The following is a 14757-nucleotide window of genomic DNA, read 5'->3' as shown; positions in this document are numbered from 1 at the left end:
ATGCAAAGGCAATTTGCCTTTGCTGACATGCACGTCCTGCAATATTGCATGTGCACACATTACATTTCATCAATGCTAAAAGAGTTTCATGCAACGCAAAATTTAAATGCATTTTCATGATCACAGAATGAGTTCGATAAAATATGAAGCTCCAGCCAGCAGCTGGTTAGCATCGCATATAAAAAGGCTCCGTGAAGACGTAACAAACTTTATCTCCAAGCACCTCTAAATTCCTGCAAGTTCTACCAGCCAAGAAAAAGTGCAGCACGGTGCAGAGGCCTTTATTTTGACATATTGACCTTTATATTCATATTCGGCGTTATTTCTGAATTTGCGGCACCTCCTGATTTTGACAAGAACGACCTCCTTCTGCTGTGAATTTGAGATGTTTTCTTAAAGCTCAACATTTTCCACCAGCTCTTTCCCGCTCAAGCTGTCCTGTAAAAATAATCCAGTGACAGCGAAGACATACCGTTTGTCATCTAACAAAAACAATCCCCCGTCTGAGGAACAATGGGACGAGCCGAAAACAAAGAGCCCGCCGAGTGACGAGCACCTCGAAGGGCTCTGCTGCATGTTTGGGTTCGGGATCTTTTCCACCACGAGGCTCGAGACGTGTTGATGTCCTGAGGTGGCGTTCGTTTCCCGACAGCGACGGTGACTGAGGTGCAGCAGACAGGAACTCTGCCTTTGTTTTTTGGACGGGAAGACACCAGGAGAGGCTGTTTGCAGGGACGCTGCAGATTCTTTCCCAGGGTGGAGGGACGTTACTGTCAAGATACTCGCTGCCAGAATACACACACGTCAGCCATCGATCTTTGCAGCATTTCAACACTCCTACAGTGATATATTTTGGATTGGAGGGAAGCTAAACACAGCAAAAGCTTGTAGCTCAGTGATACTCAATTTACAGTCGCAGGATAAATCTGTCCCCCCAACTATTTTCTAATTCACAATAAAAATAAAGTGGTTCTCACTGGGAATTGTTTTTGTACTTTTAGTATGAAAAAGGTGCCAAAGTGCATAAAACAGCATCAAAATAGAGCTTTTTTATCAAAAAAAGTGCCAGAGGAGGATTCCCTGCATCAGAGTTGTCCTGTAATCCCAGAAACATCCTAAAATCCTACAAATGTCCTGCAAACCTAAAAATGTCCTATCATCCCGGAAATGTGCTAAAATCCTAAAAACATGCTTTAATCCTAGAATTGTCTGAAAATCCTGAACACGTCCTACAGTCCTAGAAACAGGCTTGTTCTTAAAAATTACCGAAAATCCTATAATTGTGCTTAAATTCCAAAAACATGCTTAAATCCTAAATATGTCCTAAAATCTTAGAAATGCCTTTAAATCAAAGAAACGTACTAAAATCCCATAATTGTCCTAAAATTCTCGAAAATTCTAAAAATCTAAGGAATATCCTAAAATCCTTGAAATGTGCTAAAATCCTAGAAATGTGTGAAAATCCCAGAAGCATCCTAAAATCTCAGAAAAGTCCTAAAATCCTTTAAAAAAAAAAAAAAGAGCTAAAATACCAAAAAAAAATGTCCTCAAATCCAAGAAATGTGCTAAATTCCAAGAAATATGAGAAATATGCCCAAATCCTAGAAATGTGTTAGAAAAACATATGGGGCTGCAGCGACTGGCCCCTGGCCCCTGGCGCCTGGCCCCTGGCCCCTGGCCCCTAGCCTGCTGCTATTTTGCAAAAGTGGCCCCCAAACAAAGCAGGCTGGGTCTCTCTGCTGTAGCTGCTCCGTCTCCAGCCGGCAGTGTGGGAACACATTATAATTGTTTGTTCAATTATTTTTCTTGGATGCCGCACCTGCACTTCAGCGTGTGAACTCCGGAGACCGAAGTGCAATTAAGCCCCACAGAGCAGCGCTGACGCCTGTTTAAACAGCGGGGAGGGAGCCGGATAAATACCTTTTTAGTGCTCAAGGTAACAAGCAAAGGGTGACAGTGAGAAGGCTCGCAGGGAGCAATTTCCTATTTATTTGTCTTCTGATCTGACCTCTCCCTTGACAAGGTTCCACAGCTTATTACCGTGTCTGTCCTGCGCTCTAATCGAGGCCCATTACAAATGTTCAGCAGGCTGGAAGTGCCAGATGTGGGCGAAGGATAAAGGAGGCAGCGAGTTGCGCTGACCGGCGTCGACGCCCTCCGGATTGTTTTGCGAGGTTCGGAGTTTCACGGATAAGTAGCTCAGATGTTTGCAGAAATTGTAAATTGTGTTTTCTGACCTCGGCTGGTCGTTTTAATGAGAATCTCTGCAAAGTGAAGTGCAGAGGTGTGAGGTTGTTTCACAGGGAGGAAAGTTTACATCCTTCTGCTGCTGTGAGGAGAAGTCCTGCAAGAAAACAGGCTGGAGTTCAGTGATAATCAACTTGTGGCCTGTGGGCCAAAACTGGCCCCTGATAGAGTGCTGAGTGGCCCCCGAAACCATTTTCTAATTTCTAATAAAATAAAGCAATTCTGGATGTACTTTAGTATACATAACCTGCCAGAGAGGATAAAACAGCATCAAAACAGAGCTTGTTTATAAAAATAATGTAAGTGGAGGATGTCCCAGACCCCCACAGAGGTCCTAGCTCAGCCCATAATGTCCCTAAATACCAGAAATGTCCTAAAATCCTATAAATGTCCTAAAACCTTAGCAACATCCTAAAATCCGAGACACATTCTGAAATGTCCTCAAATCCAAGACAAGTCCTGAAACTTCTTAGAAATGTCCTAAAATCCTACATATGTCCTCAAATACCAGAAATGTCCTTAGTCATAGAAACATTCTTAAAATCCTGGAAATGTTAAATCCTCAAAATGCACTAAAATCCTAGAAATGTCTTAAAATCTAAAAGTGTCCTAAAACCTTAGCAGCGTCCTAAAATCTGAGACAAATCCTGAAATGTGCTCAAATCCCAGAAATGTCCTCAAATCCGAGACTAGTCCTGAAACTTCTTTAAATCATAAAAATGTCCTAAAATCCTAGAAATGTCCTCTTCCAGCTTCTTGAACAAGAGGATTTACTACTTTTCTGTGTCCATATCATCGTGATTTTTTACTAATTTTGGCTTTTAGCAAAACTTTTTGTCCCCTTTAAGCTGAGCGATCATTAGGTTTCTTGATTTCTTTGATTTTAAAAGCAGCATCAGTTGTAGCTGTGCTGCTTTTAGGTATTTTTGACCCTCTGCATTAAAATCAACCCCCTGTCCGTTTTATTTTGGCGGTCAGTCACATATTGGGGGATGTTCAAAGTCTCCCAGTCGAACTCTCTGTCACACTGATGTCTGTTGGTGTCTTTGGTAATGACCATTTGCATCCGCAGCATATTTCCCGTTGGCAGCGGGCTCATTCTGCACATAGATGCCAGTCAGTGTGTCACAGCTCGCCCTGCTTTACAGCGACTGTGTCTTCAGTCACACAGCTATCATCCCAGCCATGCATACCTCCCTCCACGCTCTCCATGCTCACCGCCCTGCATGCATTATTCACAGCCAAATTAAAATACCGGGCCGAGAGTGAGAGTTGCATGTTAAGGCAGCTGAATCGGGGAGGTGCCGTCACAACAGCTGAAAGTGTCTGTCACAGAGTTAAAACTTTTTTTTTTCTCCCATAGTTCCCCGGCAGTGCAGCTGCCTAAATGAGAGGGATTAAGTTAACTCCCTGCTTAGAGGAAGAGCAGGCCCTGGATTAGGGCACTGGGCATGGACACAGAGAGCATTCAAGCAAGAGCCACAGCTTTTTAAAAAAGAGACGTGGGGGAGAGAGGAGGCAGCGGTGCACAGCCCTCGCAGGGGCCGCCGGCCGAGTTGCTTGAACAAATACATTGACAAGTGTAACGCCGCACTCCGCGACATGGAAAAGTGTGTCGGAGCAAAGAGGGGGAACACTGGCGGACACGCCGACAATCACAAATGCCTTTTTTTTTCTCCGTTTTCCATCCCGCTTTTTCTCCTCCATCTTCTGTCAGAACCTAAAACACTGTTTCTTCTGCAAATGCCGAGATATCTCTTCTCATCTGAGGTTTATGTCGAAATTAATGTCACAATATTGGTTTAAAAAAAAAATCCTAATATCGATTTAGGGGGCAGTAATTTTGTCAGATGACTACATTTAAAAAAATTAAATTGAGAAAAAAAATCTCAGTCAAAAACTGTTTCATAATTTCTTTTTTTATTTTTTATCAAAGTGTATTTTTTTTGTCTTTATTTGCCTGACCAGACTAGATGATGAAAAAGAATTACTTTTATAAACTGACTAAATTTGTTTCATGCTGATAATCATTTTTCCTTTTTGATGCAGAGTTTGCAAAAACATCAGCTTTTCACAAACAGTTTGTACAGTTTTTATTATGCCCCCATGATGGCAGTAGTCATGGCCAAAGACATGATGTTTTTGGATTATCTGTCCCATTCTGTAATGGGATATTTAAAGGAATTTCATGAAATTTGGCACAAACGTCAACTTGGATGCAACAATGGACTGATAAGATTTTTGCAGTCAAAGGTCAAAGTGACCGTGACCTTGTCTGTCTCATTCTTGTAAACTAAATATCTCAACATCACTGTGGCTGAATGTCTTTATATTTGGCACAAACGCCCACTTGGACTCAACAATGGCTTTATGAATTAGAATATTTTGACACGATTCACCATCAGGGCCCGTATCGGGTTAAAATATCAGCTTTTCATGATCAGTTTCTGTAGTTTTCATCCTGGCTCCGCTCAGGCCAAAGACAGGGCCAGAGCGATTGTGTTTTCGGGTTGTCCGTCTCAAGAACACTTTGACGGATCGTCTCCAAATGTCTACAAATTTGGCACAAACATCCTCTTGGACTCTAGACTGAACTGATAAGAGTTTGATGGTTAAAGGTCACTGTGACCTTGCGTCAGTGTCATTCTCACGGTATCTCAAAGAGCGATTCTAAAAATTTCACACAAATGTCTCAGAGGATGAAATGATAAAGTGATGACATGTTATATCCAAAAGGTCAAAGGTCAGCTTTGGGGAAGATGAGTGTGAAACACAATTTCACACACACGTTTGCCAGCTGTAACTGCGACTTGACTGTCTGACGGAGGCATAAAACCACGAGCTGGTAATTCTCGTTATCTGATGACAGTACGCAGGTCACTGAGTGCATCGTAGCATCCCATCCTAAATTTTAGTTTTTGGAAATACTCCAAAACAGATGCTAGAACTGCTTCCAGATTTTTTTGTATGATGTTGACAAAGTATTCTCTTTTTCAAAGCTCTGTCAGTGAGATTGTTCTTGCTGCATATTGTGAAATTGTCTAAATTTTGTGCTCTTTAGGTTTGCTTGTTGCTGCTTGCTGCTGTTCAACAAATAGTTAAAGGCGTATGTAGTGAGAAAAAAGACTAAAAGATCATTTTTAAAAGCAAATATAAGCATGCAAATCCTTAATCAAGACAGAAAAATAACATATAAATCAATTTTTAAATGTAAAATGATACATCTCCTGTTGTTTTCACCTGATACAGTAACAGTCCAAGCTAAACGTCTGCACACCCTGTTCTGTGAGGTCTGAAAAAAACCCTTCACAGAGAGGAGAAAAAAAACCTGGGAAGGAGTGGAGATGAGAACAGGTGGTGAAACAGTGTGAGAAACACGAGGGAGAAAAACAACAGACACCTGCTCGTGAAACCCAACCTGGTTCCTCCATCACATTCCAGCAGAGTTCAGCTGACTGAGCGGCTCAGACAGCGGCTGGGGAGGATACACTCAATCTCCTGCACTAAATTACGCCGCTGACAGTGTGACCGTACGAGTGGAAAAGCATTTGTAGGGCAGTTATGTCTGTATACTTCTGAGGACAGATAGTGGAGACTCTATACCTAAATACACTTTCTTTTAAAGCTGCATTTAGGCGATTATTAGACACTAAAACTCCACTAAATCTGCCGTAATTCAGAAAAAAATATCACTTAATTGAGCTGCAGATGCTAACCTGCATTAAAAAAAACTAAAGAAAAAGTGATTCTTAATTGCACCTGCAAAGGATAAAATGCAAAATCAATAGCAGTGATTCTGAGCTATTTGCACATTAAAAATTACCTAACATGCATGCATTTATAATTGACCGCTTTCTATGCAAATGAACCTCATTGCAAAAAAAAAAACGTCCGATGTACAAAGATCAGTTCTGTTGCAGTGACATGTTTTGTGTTGTCAGATAGTTGGTGGTAATTTTTATATATCTTGCAGAATCTGTAGGCAACAGGACTAAATTTCGGTGCCGAAAGCATTCTGGTTTCTGTCTGCAGTCGAGTATTGACCAATCGTGTTTGAGCTGCAGGTAAACACACAGTCTGTGTGCTGAAATCCTGCAATCTCAACACCCATCCAATATTTAGCTTTTTTAAGCTTTTATCTGCATTAATGTGCTGATATCTGTTCACGGAGATTAGCAGACATTTTGGAAGAGGAAGTTTTGGCCTGGATAACTGCCTGCCACACTGGACCCCGAAATATATTCTGTTGAACCCAGAGGTTTATCATCGTAAGACCGATGTAACGCCCGGCAGCGACCCCGTTTCTCTCTGTCATGTTTAAATTCCTTTAATTAAATAAAATGACTAAAAACAGAACAAAATAAGATAAACAGACACATGAAAAATTATGGGACATAAGCCAAAAAAATCAGTAAAAGCAATTAAAACCAGTAAAATAAACTTAAAAAATAGAATATAATAAAATTAGATAAATTAAATTAAATTAAATTTATGTAGTCGATCAGACTTAGAATCCCTTTTATCTCACAGACCTTTATAAAGATGCATGTGCACTGACTCATTTTATTTAATTAAACCAGGATTGCCATCAGATTTGATCAGGTTCTGTTTTTTACTCACATCTTTTAGGTTGAGACTAATATTGCCTAAATAAAAATAAAATAAAAAAATAGTTAAAGTAGTCAAACCAGTGTTATTGTTCCTCCACCAGAAAATGTTGACCATCAAAACCTTTCATTTCCTTCATTTTGGTGACTTTTTGTGCACTAATTTATGCCTTTTCTGTATCAGTGTCCTCTGCTGTTTTCATGTTTTATTCATGTTTTATTGTGTCTCCTGAAATCGACACCTCAGCTCAATAAGTCATTGTGTTAAAACGAATAAAGTGCAATAAAGTAAATTTGAAAGGACTTTGACTGATTTTGGTGGTAGTTTCAGGATGATTAGGATCAAACTGGACATCAGAGTAAATAATTAACCGTCCCTGATCTCCTCTGTCCTCTTCTCCGTCTTCTTCTGGCTGCAGGGAGAGAGACCTCAGTCACGTCAGCTCCGTGACATCGAGGCGACCGCCACGCCGCGGCAAACGGGTGATGACGGATGCCTTTTTGTCTCGTGCAGTCAGGCCGGATCGTCGGGCCCGCGGACGGCTGTAATTGCACCGACAGGTGACACATATGTGGAAACCAGAAGATGATGTGGGAGACGACTCGGATCATGTGACCTGCACCTCAGATGCCTCCTCGGAGTACGGTGAGTGTCTGAAGAGCTTCACTCTGACTTTACGTGACATTTAGGAAACAAAATGGTGTCTGCGAATTGATACTTAAATGAACAGGATGCTTACTGTAGACATGCTGAAAAATAATAATTATAATGAAAATAATAATAATAAAATAATTAATTATAGAATTTAGAAAATAATATAATCAAGCAAAAAAATCCAAAATTAATAATAATACAGAGCATAATTTAGAAATACAATAAAAACAGAATTGAGGAAAAAATATCTAATAATAGTAAAAATAATACAGATAATAAATATAGAAAAAAACACAACTAAAGATACAATAATAATAATAATAATAAAAATAAAATAATTATAGAAATTGTTTTTTAAAATATGCGTGACTGTGTTTGAGGCGAAATATTTAAAAAGCAACTTCCTCATGCAAATATCAGTGTTTTTTTTTTTTTAAACTGAAGACCACATTTCCCATCAGCCCTGTTGCTTCCTGTCCTCTCTTCTCCTACAATAAGATTTGTTCCCATTATTCTTTCTCTTGTTTCTCCATCAATAGAAATTCGGTGACTTTTATTTCACTTTGCTCTGGAAAAAAAGGCAACATTTAACATTTTGTACCATAAAGCAGATTTACTTTAACCCTTTAAAAACTGACCTCCCACAGGTGGGAGGTCAGTTTTGCACTTTGCTCAAAAAAATGGATCTCAAAAACGTAAGGAGTAAAAAAGTCCAAAATAAAACAAGAAAAAAAAAATCTGTTTCTGCATTTAAAAAAATCTTTCGGATCAGTATGTTTCGTTTGTATTCTGTAAAAATCTTTTTTATTGACCTAAATAACCTTTTAATGTAGGTTGTTCAGATTTAAGAAATTTTTTAAAAAATGACATCACAGTAAACAAAAATACCAATGTGGGCACCGGAGGACAGTTTCTATTGTAGAGTTTAAAGGGTTAAAATATAAACTCGTGTCCATCCATTCTCCAGAATAAGAGAAAAGGCAAATTTTCGGTGTTTGTTTAAGAGTTCAAGGCAGAAAATAAAGTGAAATATGTTTTTTAAATAGCTTCCGGTTTCTCTAAAAAATTAAAAACTGGCAACATGACAAAGTTTGTGTAAAAGTAAAAACATGTAATTCTGTGTTTCTCACTTCAAAAGTCTCCTCGCTGCTGTCAAATGCAAAACTGTCACTTCACTGTTAAAACTGCCGTCCAGTCTCAGTCTCATCGCATCGTCTTTTTCAGATGCACTCAGATATTTAAAATCTTTTATTCAATATTTAAAACGTATTGTTTTAAATGCAACAAATAATTGATTATAAAAAGAGTTTCAAAAGACATATTCAAAGCAGAAATTGAGTGTTGAAGGATGTAATCAGTCTTTAGAATATTATATAGCTTATACAGTATTTACAGTGCTCACTACTGCATGCACACAGCTGATTACACAGATATTACAGTATTTATAGTCATGTTGCTGCAGAGTAAACTTTATTGTCAGTTCTGTCATATGTACAGGACATTAACGTGCCGGTCTAAACATGCAAATACACAAACAAAAAGACAGAAAAAGTATAAAAAGTAGAGCTAAAAATAAAATAATGAAATAATAAAATTACAGATAAAGGAAGAGAAACATGAAAACACACAAGCAGCAACTTCAGGAATACAGAGTATTCTAGAGTACTCTTTATGCACAATATATGGCCAAAAATATGTGGACATCCCAAAACCACAGCCATATTTGATATCTTTTCATATCATCGGCTCAGCCTCTGATCAGAGAGGCCATATTTTAGCAGCCGCGGGTGCTTCTTGTGTTTGTTTTTAATGAGATTGAAGTGTTTTGCTCGTTGTTTTTGCGTTGCTGAGCTCCTTTGTGTTTTTGCAGGAGCCAGCTGAACGCCTCGAGTTAAAAAAATTAAACTCGGAGCAAAAAAGCGCTCTACGTTATTGTTGTTTTTCCCCCCATTGTCAAATCCGATGAATCGAGTGGCGGGCCGTCTGTAGTGGTGATTACAACATGTGGTACCGGACGCGGTTCGTGTGGAGCTAACGTCGGCTCACTTTTATCCTCGCCAAGGGCAAACCGCCAGACTGATCTTTACAAATTGTAGCCTACTTTCTAACATTTTACCAACTGTTTCGGCCCAACAATTGACAGCAGATTGTCAAACTGTTCCCGACTCACCCTAAAATAAGCCGACCATCGTCCAGGCAAAGCTCCAGGACCAGCTGGTGGTACTCCCTGTGATTTCTCTGTGTCCCTGTGTCCGCTCCCCCAGTGCCCCCTGCGTGTCCATTTTTTATGCAGATTTGAAGTTACAGATCTGAGTTGACCTCAAAGCAAAATAGCAGTGAGGAAAAGGTCAGGTGATTCGTGTTTGTAACAAAGGTGTGAACTTCTTAACAAAGGTTTGGGACTTTTTCAGTCGTATTTGCAGCAGCAAAAGTGAGTATTTTTTTGCAAAAGCTCCGGACATTTTCGTCTGTGTTGGAAGCAACAAACCATGTGTCATTTACAAACAGTTTGGGACATTTCCCGCCGTATTTGTAGCAACAAAAGCAGAAACTGTTTAAAGGCATTTCCAGGAGTATTTGCAGCGAGAAAGCAGGTTTGATTTAGCAATAGTTGTGGAAATTTCCAGCATTGTTTGTAGTCGCAAATGTGGTTATTTTTACCGAGACTTCAGGATTTTTCCATCCGTGTTTGTTGCGGAAGAAGCAGCTGTTATTTATCAAGAGCTGGGACGTTTCCAGCTGTGTTTGTAGCAATTAAACCGAGTATTATTTAATGAGAGTAAAGGACATTTCCAGTCATGTTTATGGTGACAAAAGTGTGCATATTTTAACAAGCGTTTGGGTCATTTTGGGTACAGATTTTGGGACATTTACAGCTGACAAAATAGTTATTATACTAGTTATTATTTTACTAGTTTGGGACATTTCTAGCTCTGTTTGTAATAAGAAAAGCAGCTATATTTTAATGAGAGTTTTGGACTTTTTAGCTATGTTTGTTGTGACAAAAGTGGGTATTGTTTGGCAAAAGTTTGGGACATTTTCAGCCGTGTTTTTTGTGACAAAGGCAGCTACATCTTAATTAAAGTTGACGCTCACATTCGCACCTAAAGCCACTGCTCACAACACGATCTGCGGATAATTTAAAGTAACCGGTCGATCTAGACTGATGAAAAGCTCCACAGGTAAAAGAAATATGTGTTTTTCATTTGGGATGAACTGTCCCTTTAATGCTGTATAATGGGGTTGAGGTTTATATTTGAACTTGATTTATTTTTCCACGTTTTGGACATGAAGACATACTCGGTTTGCTGCCTTGAAGTATCAAATATTGACGTGTACGTCCATCTCAACCTTCATTCGGTGCAACCTAATTATGACCACATCCCCTTGAATTATCCTTTGAACCCTGACAGCAGGGCGTCTGTGTAAAGTGCGCTGTTTGAAGCAGATATTTGTATTTTTTCTCGACAACCTTCAGAGAAACTTTCGCCGAGCTCTTCGTCATCTGTGGCCCAATTAGCAAACAAATTTCCCAGCAAACAGAGAAAAAAATGTACGTTTCTTGTAGGTAGATCATTAGCTGGAAATAAATGAAAAATCCCCCTCAACGCTGACCCCGACTGTTTCAAAGAGCTTGTTTTGTGCTGTCAAATCCCCTCGTTGTTTATTAGTCGGGGCGCACTCGGTGGGCGCCGCGGAACCGAATCTCAAATCTTTGCCCCGGCTCCTCGTCTCAAACACATCTAAGCCGGCGAAGCTTGTGATGGCCCTCTTCTCCTCTAAACACAGCAAAAGACCCACAGGCCGAAGAACGAGATGCAGCTCGGTTTGAGCCCAGGGGAGGCGGGATCCGGTCCTATTTGTCAGAGCTTTTCGTCGTCACTTTTCATCGACGGGCAGGCGGGGAGAGCGGCGGGGGGCTCTAATGTACTCGCGCCGTCTTCCTCCCCGCATGAGTGTTTTCTGTTTGGCTGCTGTCACTGAGAAAAGACACATAAGTACTCGCCCCGTACACACTTTCTCTCTCAAACACACACTCTGCGGACGGAGCGATGCGCTCTCGGGGGCTGAGAATTTCCCCCTCTCTGTCTTTATCTGCTGGTAAATGTTGACAGACCACTGAACCTTGATGTCGGACTGTGACAGGCTTAGCTGTTTGTAAAGTGCCGGGCTGAGAAAAAAGAGAAACAAAGGGGCCTCTGGTGTGGTGGTTAGCCATCATGGCTGCTCGGCTCGCAGTGAAAGGACCTCTAACACCATCCCCTGCTTCGCCGCCGCCGAGGCGAGCGCTCGGCTGCGCCCGGGTCGGCCGGCTCGCAGACCATTAGGGAAATGGCTGAAGGGTTCTTGTGTTTCAAACCCGGCTGCACCGTTCAAATTAATGAGGGGATTGTCAGCATATCAGAGTTGATGGGTGTGACGAGCGAGGCCCCAGTACGGATCCTGAAAACAAGAGCGCTCAGGACAAAATTTACTTCAGCGAGGAGCTGAAGTCGCTTTGTCTGTGGCCTAGTTTGGACTTGTGCTGTGAACTTAAGTTTTTAGTTTCAGATGCAGATGAACGCCGTTGTTTTTCCTCTTGTTTGACTGCGTTTTAGAAACACACAGAGGAGCTTTGTTAAAGAAAAACTTCAGAGTTTGTGAGCATTGAAAGCTTTTGAGTATTGATACGTCGTCAGGTATTTAAGGATGAATTCACACTGCTAAGATTTTATCAAAGTTGCAGCTACTACACAGAAAAAGAAGCAGATTTCATATTTTTTAAGAATGAAAAGCAATCAAAAAACACCTCAAACTGGATGAAAACTAAGAATATGAAGTATTGATACGCTGCAACATTCAAGAATGAATACACAATGCTACAGTTTAATAAAAACTGCAGCTACTACACTGAAAAATAACCAATTTTGCCCTTTCTTTAAGCATTGGAAGCTATCAAAAATCTGCCTGAAATATGAATTCAAGTACTGACTTTTAAGCACTGAAAGCTATAAAAAAGCTAAAAAAAAAACAACCTGAACTGGACGAAAAACAAGAATTTGAAGTATTGATATGCTGTGCAATATTGATATAAATCAATTATCAATCTGAGGGTGAAATGTTCCTTTAAAGGAGCTTATTTGTGGCTAGTTAGGAGAGAAATTTATATAGTTGAAGGTTGGAAATCATGTTATTTTTCGGCTGATCTGCTGGCAAAGCTGGTTGAAAATGAATGTTGTCGTTATGTCAGTGTCACCGAGGATCTCTTTTTTTTTTCACCCAGCAGCTGCAGTTCAGCTGCGTGTGTCACGGGCGCTCACCTCTCCTTGTTTTATATGCTTCCCCTGCATCTTTTTTTCCCCCCTCTTGACTTCCTGTGGGAACTGCGTTTGTTGAGCGGTCACGTCTGAGCGACCCGCAGATGCGACAGTCCACGAAGACAAAAAGACACAAAGGTGAGGACAGACAATGAGGTGCGGCGCTCGAGGGGCCTCGACCCGCCGGGGCCGCCGAGCTTTGACGGTGACAGCGTCTTCCGCTGACATATCGGAGAAACAATGGAGGCCGGCAGGGAGGATGTAACTAAGCAGATTAAAGAGGAGTCATCGGGGTTTCGCTGAATGAAGATGAAAACGTGTCACACACCTCTGGACTGCAGCTCTGTGGCACAAACACGGCAGATACTGCAGAGAGAAGACTGCGTTTCAGCTGATGAGGACAATTTAAATGTGTCCCTGGTGTCCGTCCCTGAGCTACAACCTCAGCCTCCTCAAGAAACAAAGCTCATTTTGTAAACATTTTCAGGCATAAAAGTGATAATTTAAGTGAATACTGGGAAGTGAATTAATCACTGCAAAGGTGGAAAACTGCGAGAAGATATGAGCTGACACGTTTATGGATCCATCACCGACAGTGCAGCTTCTCATCCGCTCTTATTTTACCAGTTTCACATGCACAAACATGCTTCTGTCTTCTCATAATTTTCATGCCTTGCTGCTGGTGATAGCCGAGGCTGGAGGGATTTTGCTTTCCGGGTTGTGAGGAAATCTCTTCAAAGTTGGCACAAACATCCACTTGAACTGAGCAACGAAGTGATTTGATTTGGTGGTCATGGGTCACAGGTAGAGTCACTATGACTTTGCTTTTCTCATTCTTGTGAACATGATATCTCAAGAACATCTTGTGGAATTATTTTTTAAAAAAAATTCAAATTTGGCACAAACGCCTGCTTGAACAACGAACTGATTAGATTTCGTTTGTCAAAGAGCAAGGCCAGTGTGACCTTTTCTTGAACATTGTATCTCAAGAACACCTTGAGGGAATTTCTTTATATTTGGCACAAACATCCACCTGGACTGAACAATGTCCTGCCTTGAATTTGTTGGTCAAAGGTCACTTTCAACAAGTGTCTGTCTCATTTTTGTCAATGCAGTATCTCAAGAAGTCCTTGAAGAAGTTTCCTCAAATTTTGCACAAACGTCCACTTTGAGTCCAGGATGAACTGATTGGAGTTTGGTCATCAAAGGTCACTGACGCTGCTTTGGTCGCTTTCTTTTGAATGTAATATCTCAAGAACAACTTAAAGGAATTTCTTCAGATTTAGCAAAAGTTTCATCTGAGTCAAGAATGAACTGATGAGACTTTGGTGCTCAATCTTCAAGGTCACTGTAACCTTGCATCTGTCATTTATGAAGAACACCTTAAAGGAATTTCTTCAAATTTGGCACAAACGTCGACTTTGAGACAAGAATGAACTGATCGGAAATAAGCGATCGAAGGTCAAAGTCGCAGACATCATGACGTTCTGCAGAAACACTTTCCTGTCCGTTATTTTCCGTCATATCTCAGGAGCAGAGGCGACATTTGGTCAGAAAGTGAGTTGGTGATACAAATCTTGAAACTGTGCTGACTGTGGAGATCTTCCGTGCTGTCGGGGGGGAAGATGAGCGTGAAGCAGACGTGGATGTAAACTGTGAGACTTGACTGGTGCGTGGAGGCATACAAACACAGAGCAGTGACTCTACTTTTGTTTTGTCTCAGTCGTGCACGCTGCAGTTTGCAAGAAGAAGGCAGATTCAGTGTTTCCTTGTGTGCACTTGACTTTAGTTTGCATGATGAAATGCCTTTTTGTAGAAACATTTGCTCTGATGTGCAAGCTGCAGCCACAGATTACTGCAGATATTTTTTCTAGGTTTTGGATTTAACTGAGATGTTGATATATAGTTGATCAAAATAATAGAAATGCAGATTTGTGTTTTAGACACCGAT

At 40.7% G+C, this 14757-nt stretch overlaps 1 protein-coding gene across 1 annotated transcript in view; it reads left to right on the top strand.

The window, feature by feature from the left end:
* LOC121962891 (uncharacterized) overlaps positions 1 to 14757 on the top strand; it is a 326081-nt gene that overhangs the window by 262874 nt on the left and 48450 nt on the right. Inside the window, exon 15 of the mRNA XM_088074350.1 lies at positions 7274 to 7500. Within this exon, the coding sequence (XP_087930476.1) occupies positions 7483 to 7500 (18 nt within the window). The 5' untranslated portion in view covers positions 7274 to 7482. The remainder of the gene's footprint in view (positions 1 to 7273; positions 7501 to 14757) is intronic.

The sequence above is a fragment of the Plectropomus leopardus genome, chromosome 24 (genome assembly GCF_026936395.1).
Source record: "Plectropomus leopardus strain MGB_pleo_1.0 chromosome 24, ASM2693639v1, whole genome shotgun sequence".
Taxonomy (NCBI): Eukaryota; Metazoa; Chordata; class Actinopteri; order Perciformes; family Serranidae; genus Plectropomus; species Plectropomus leopardus.
The sequence above is the reverse complement of the archived record's forward strand: the minus strand, read 5'-3'. Positions and strand labels throughout refer to the sequence as shown.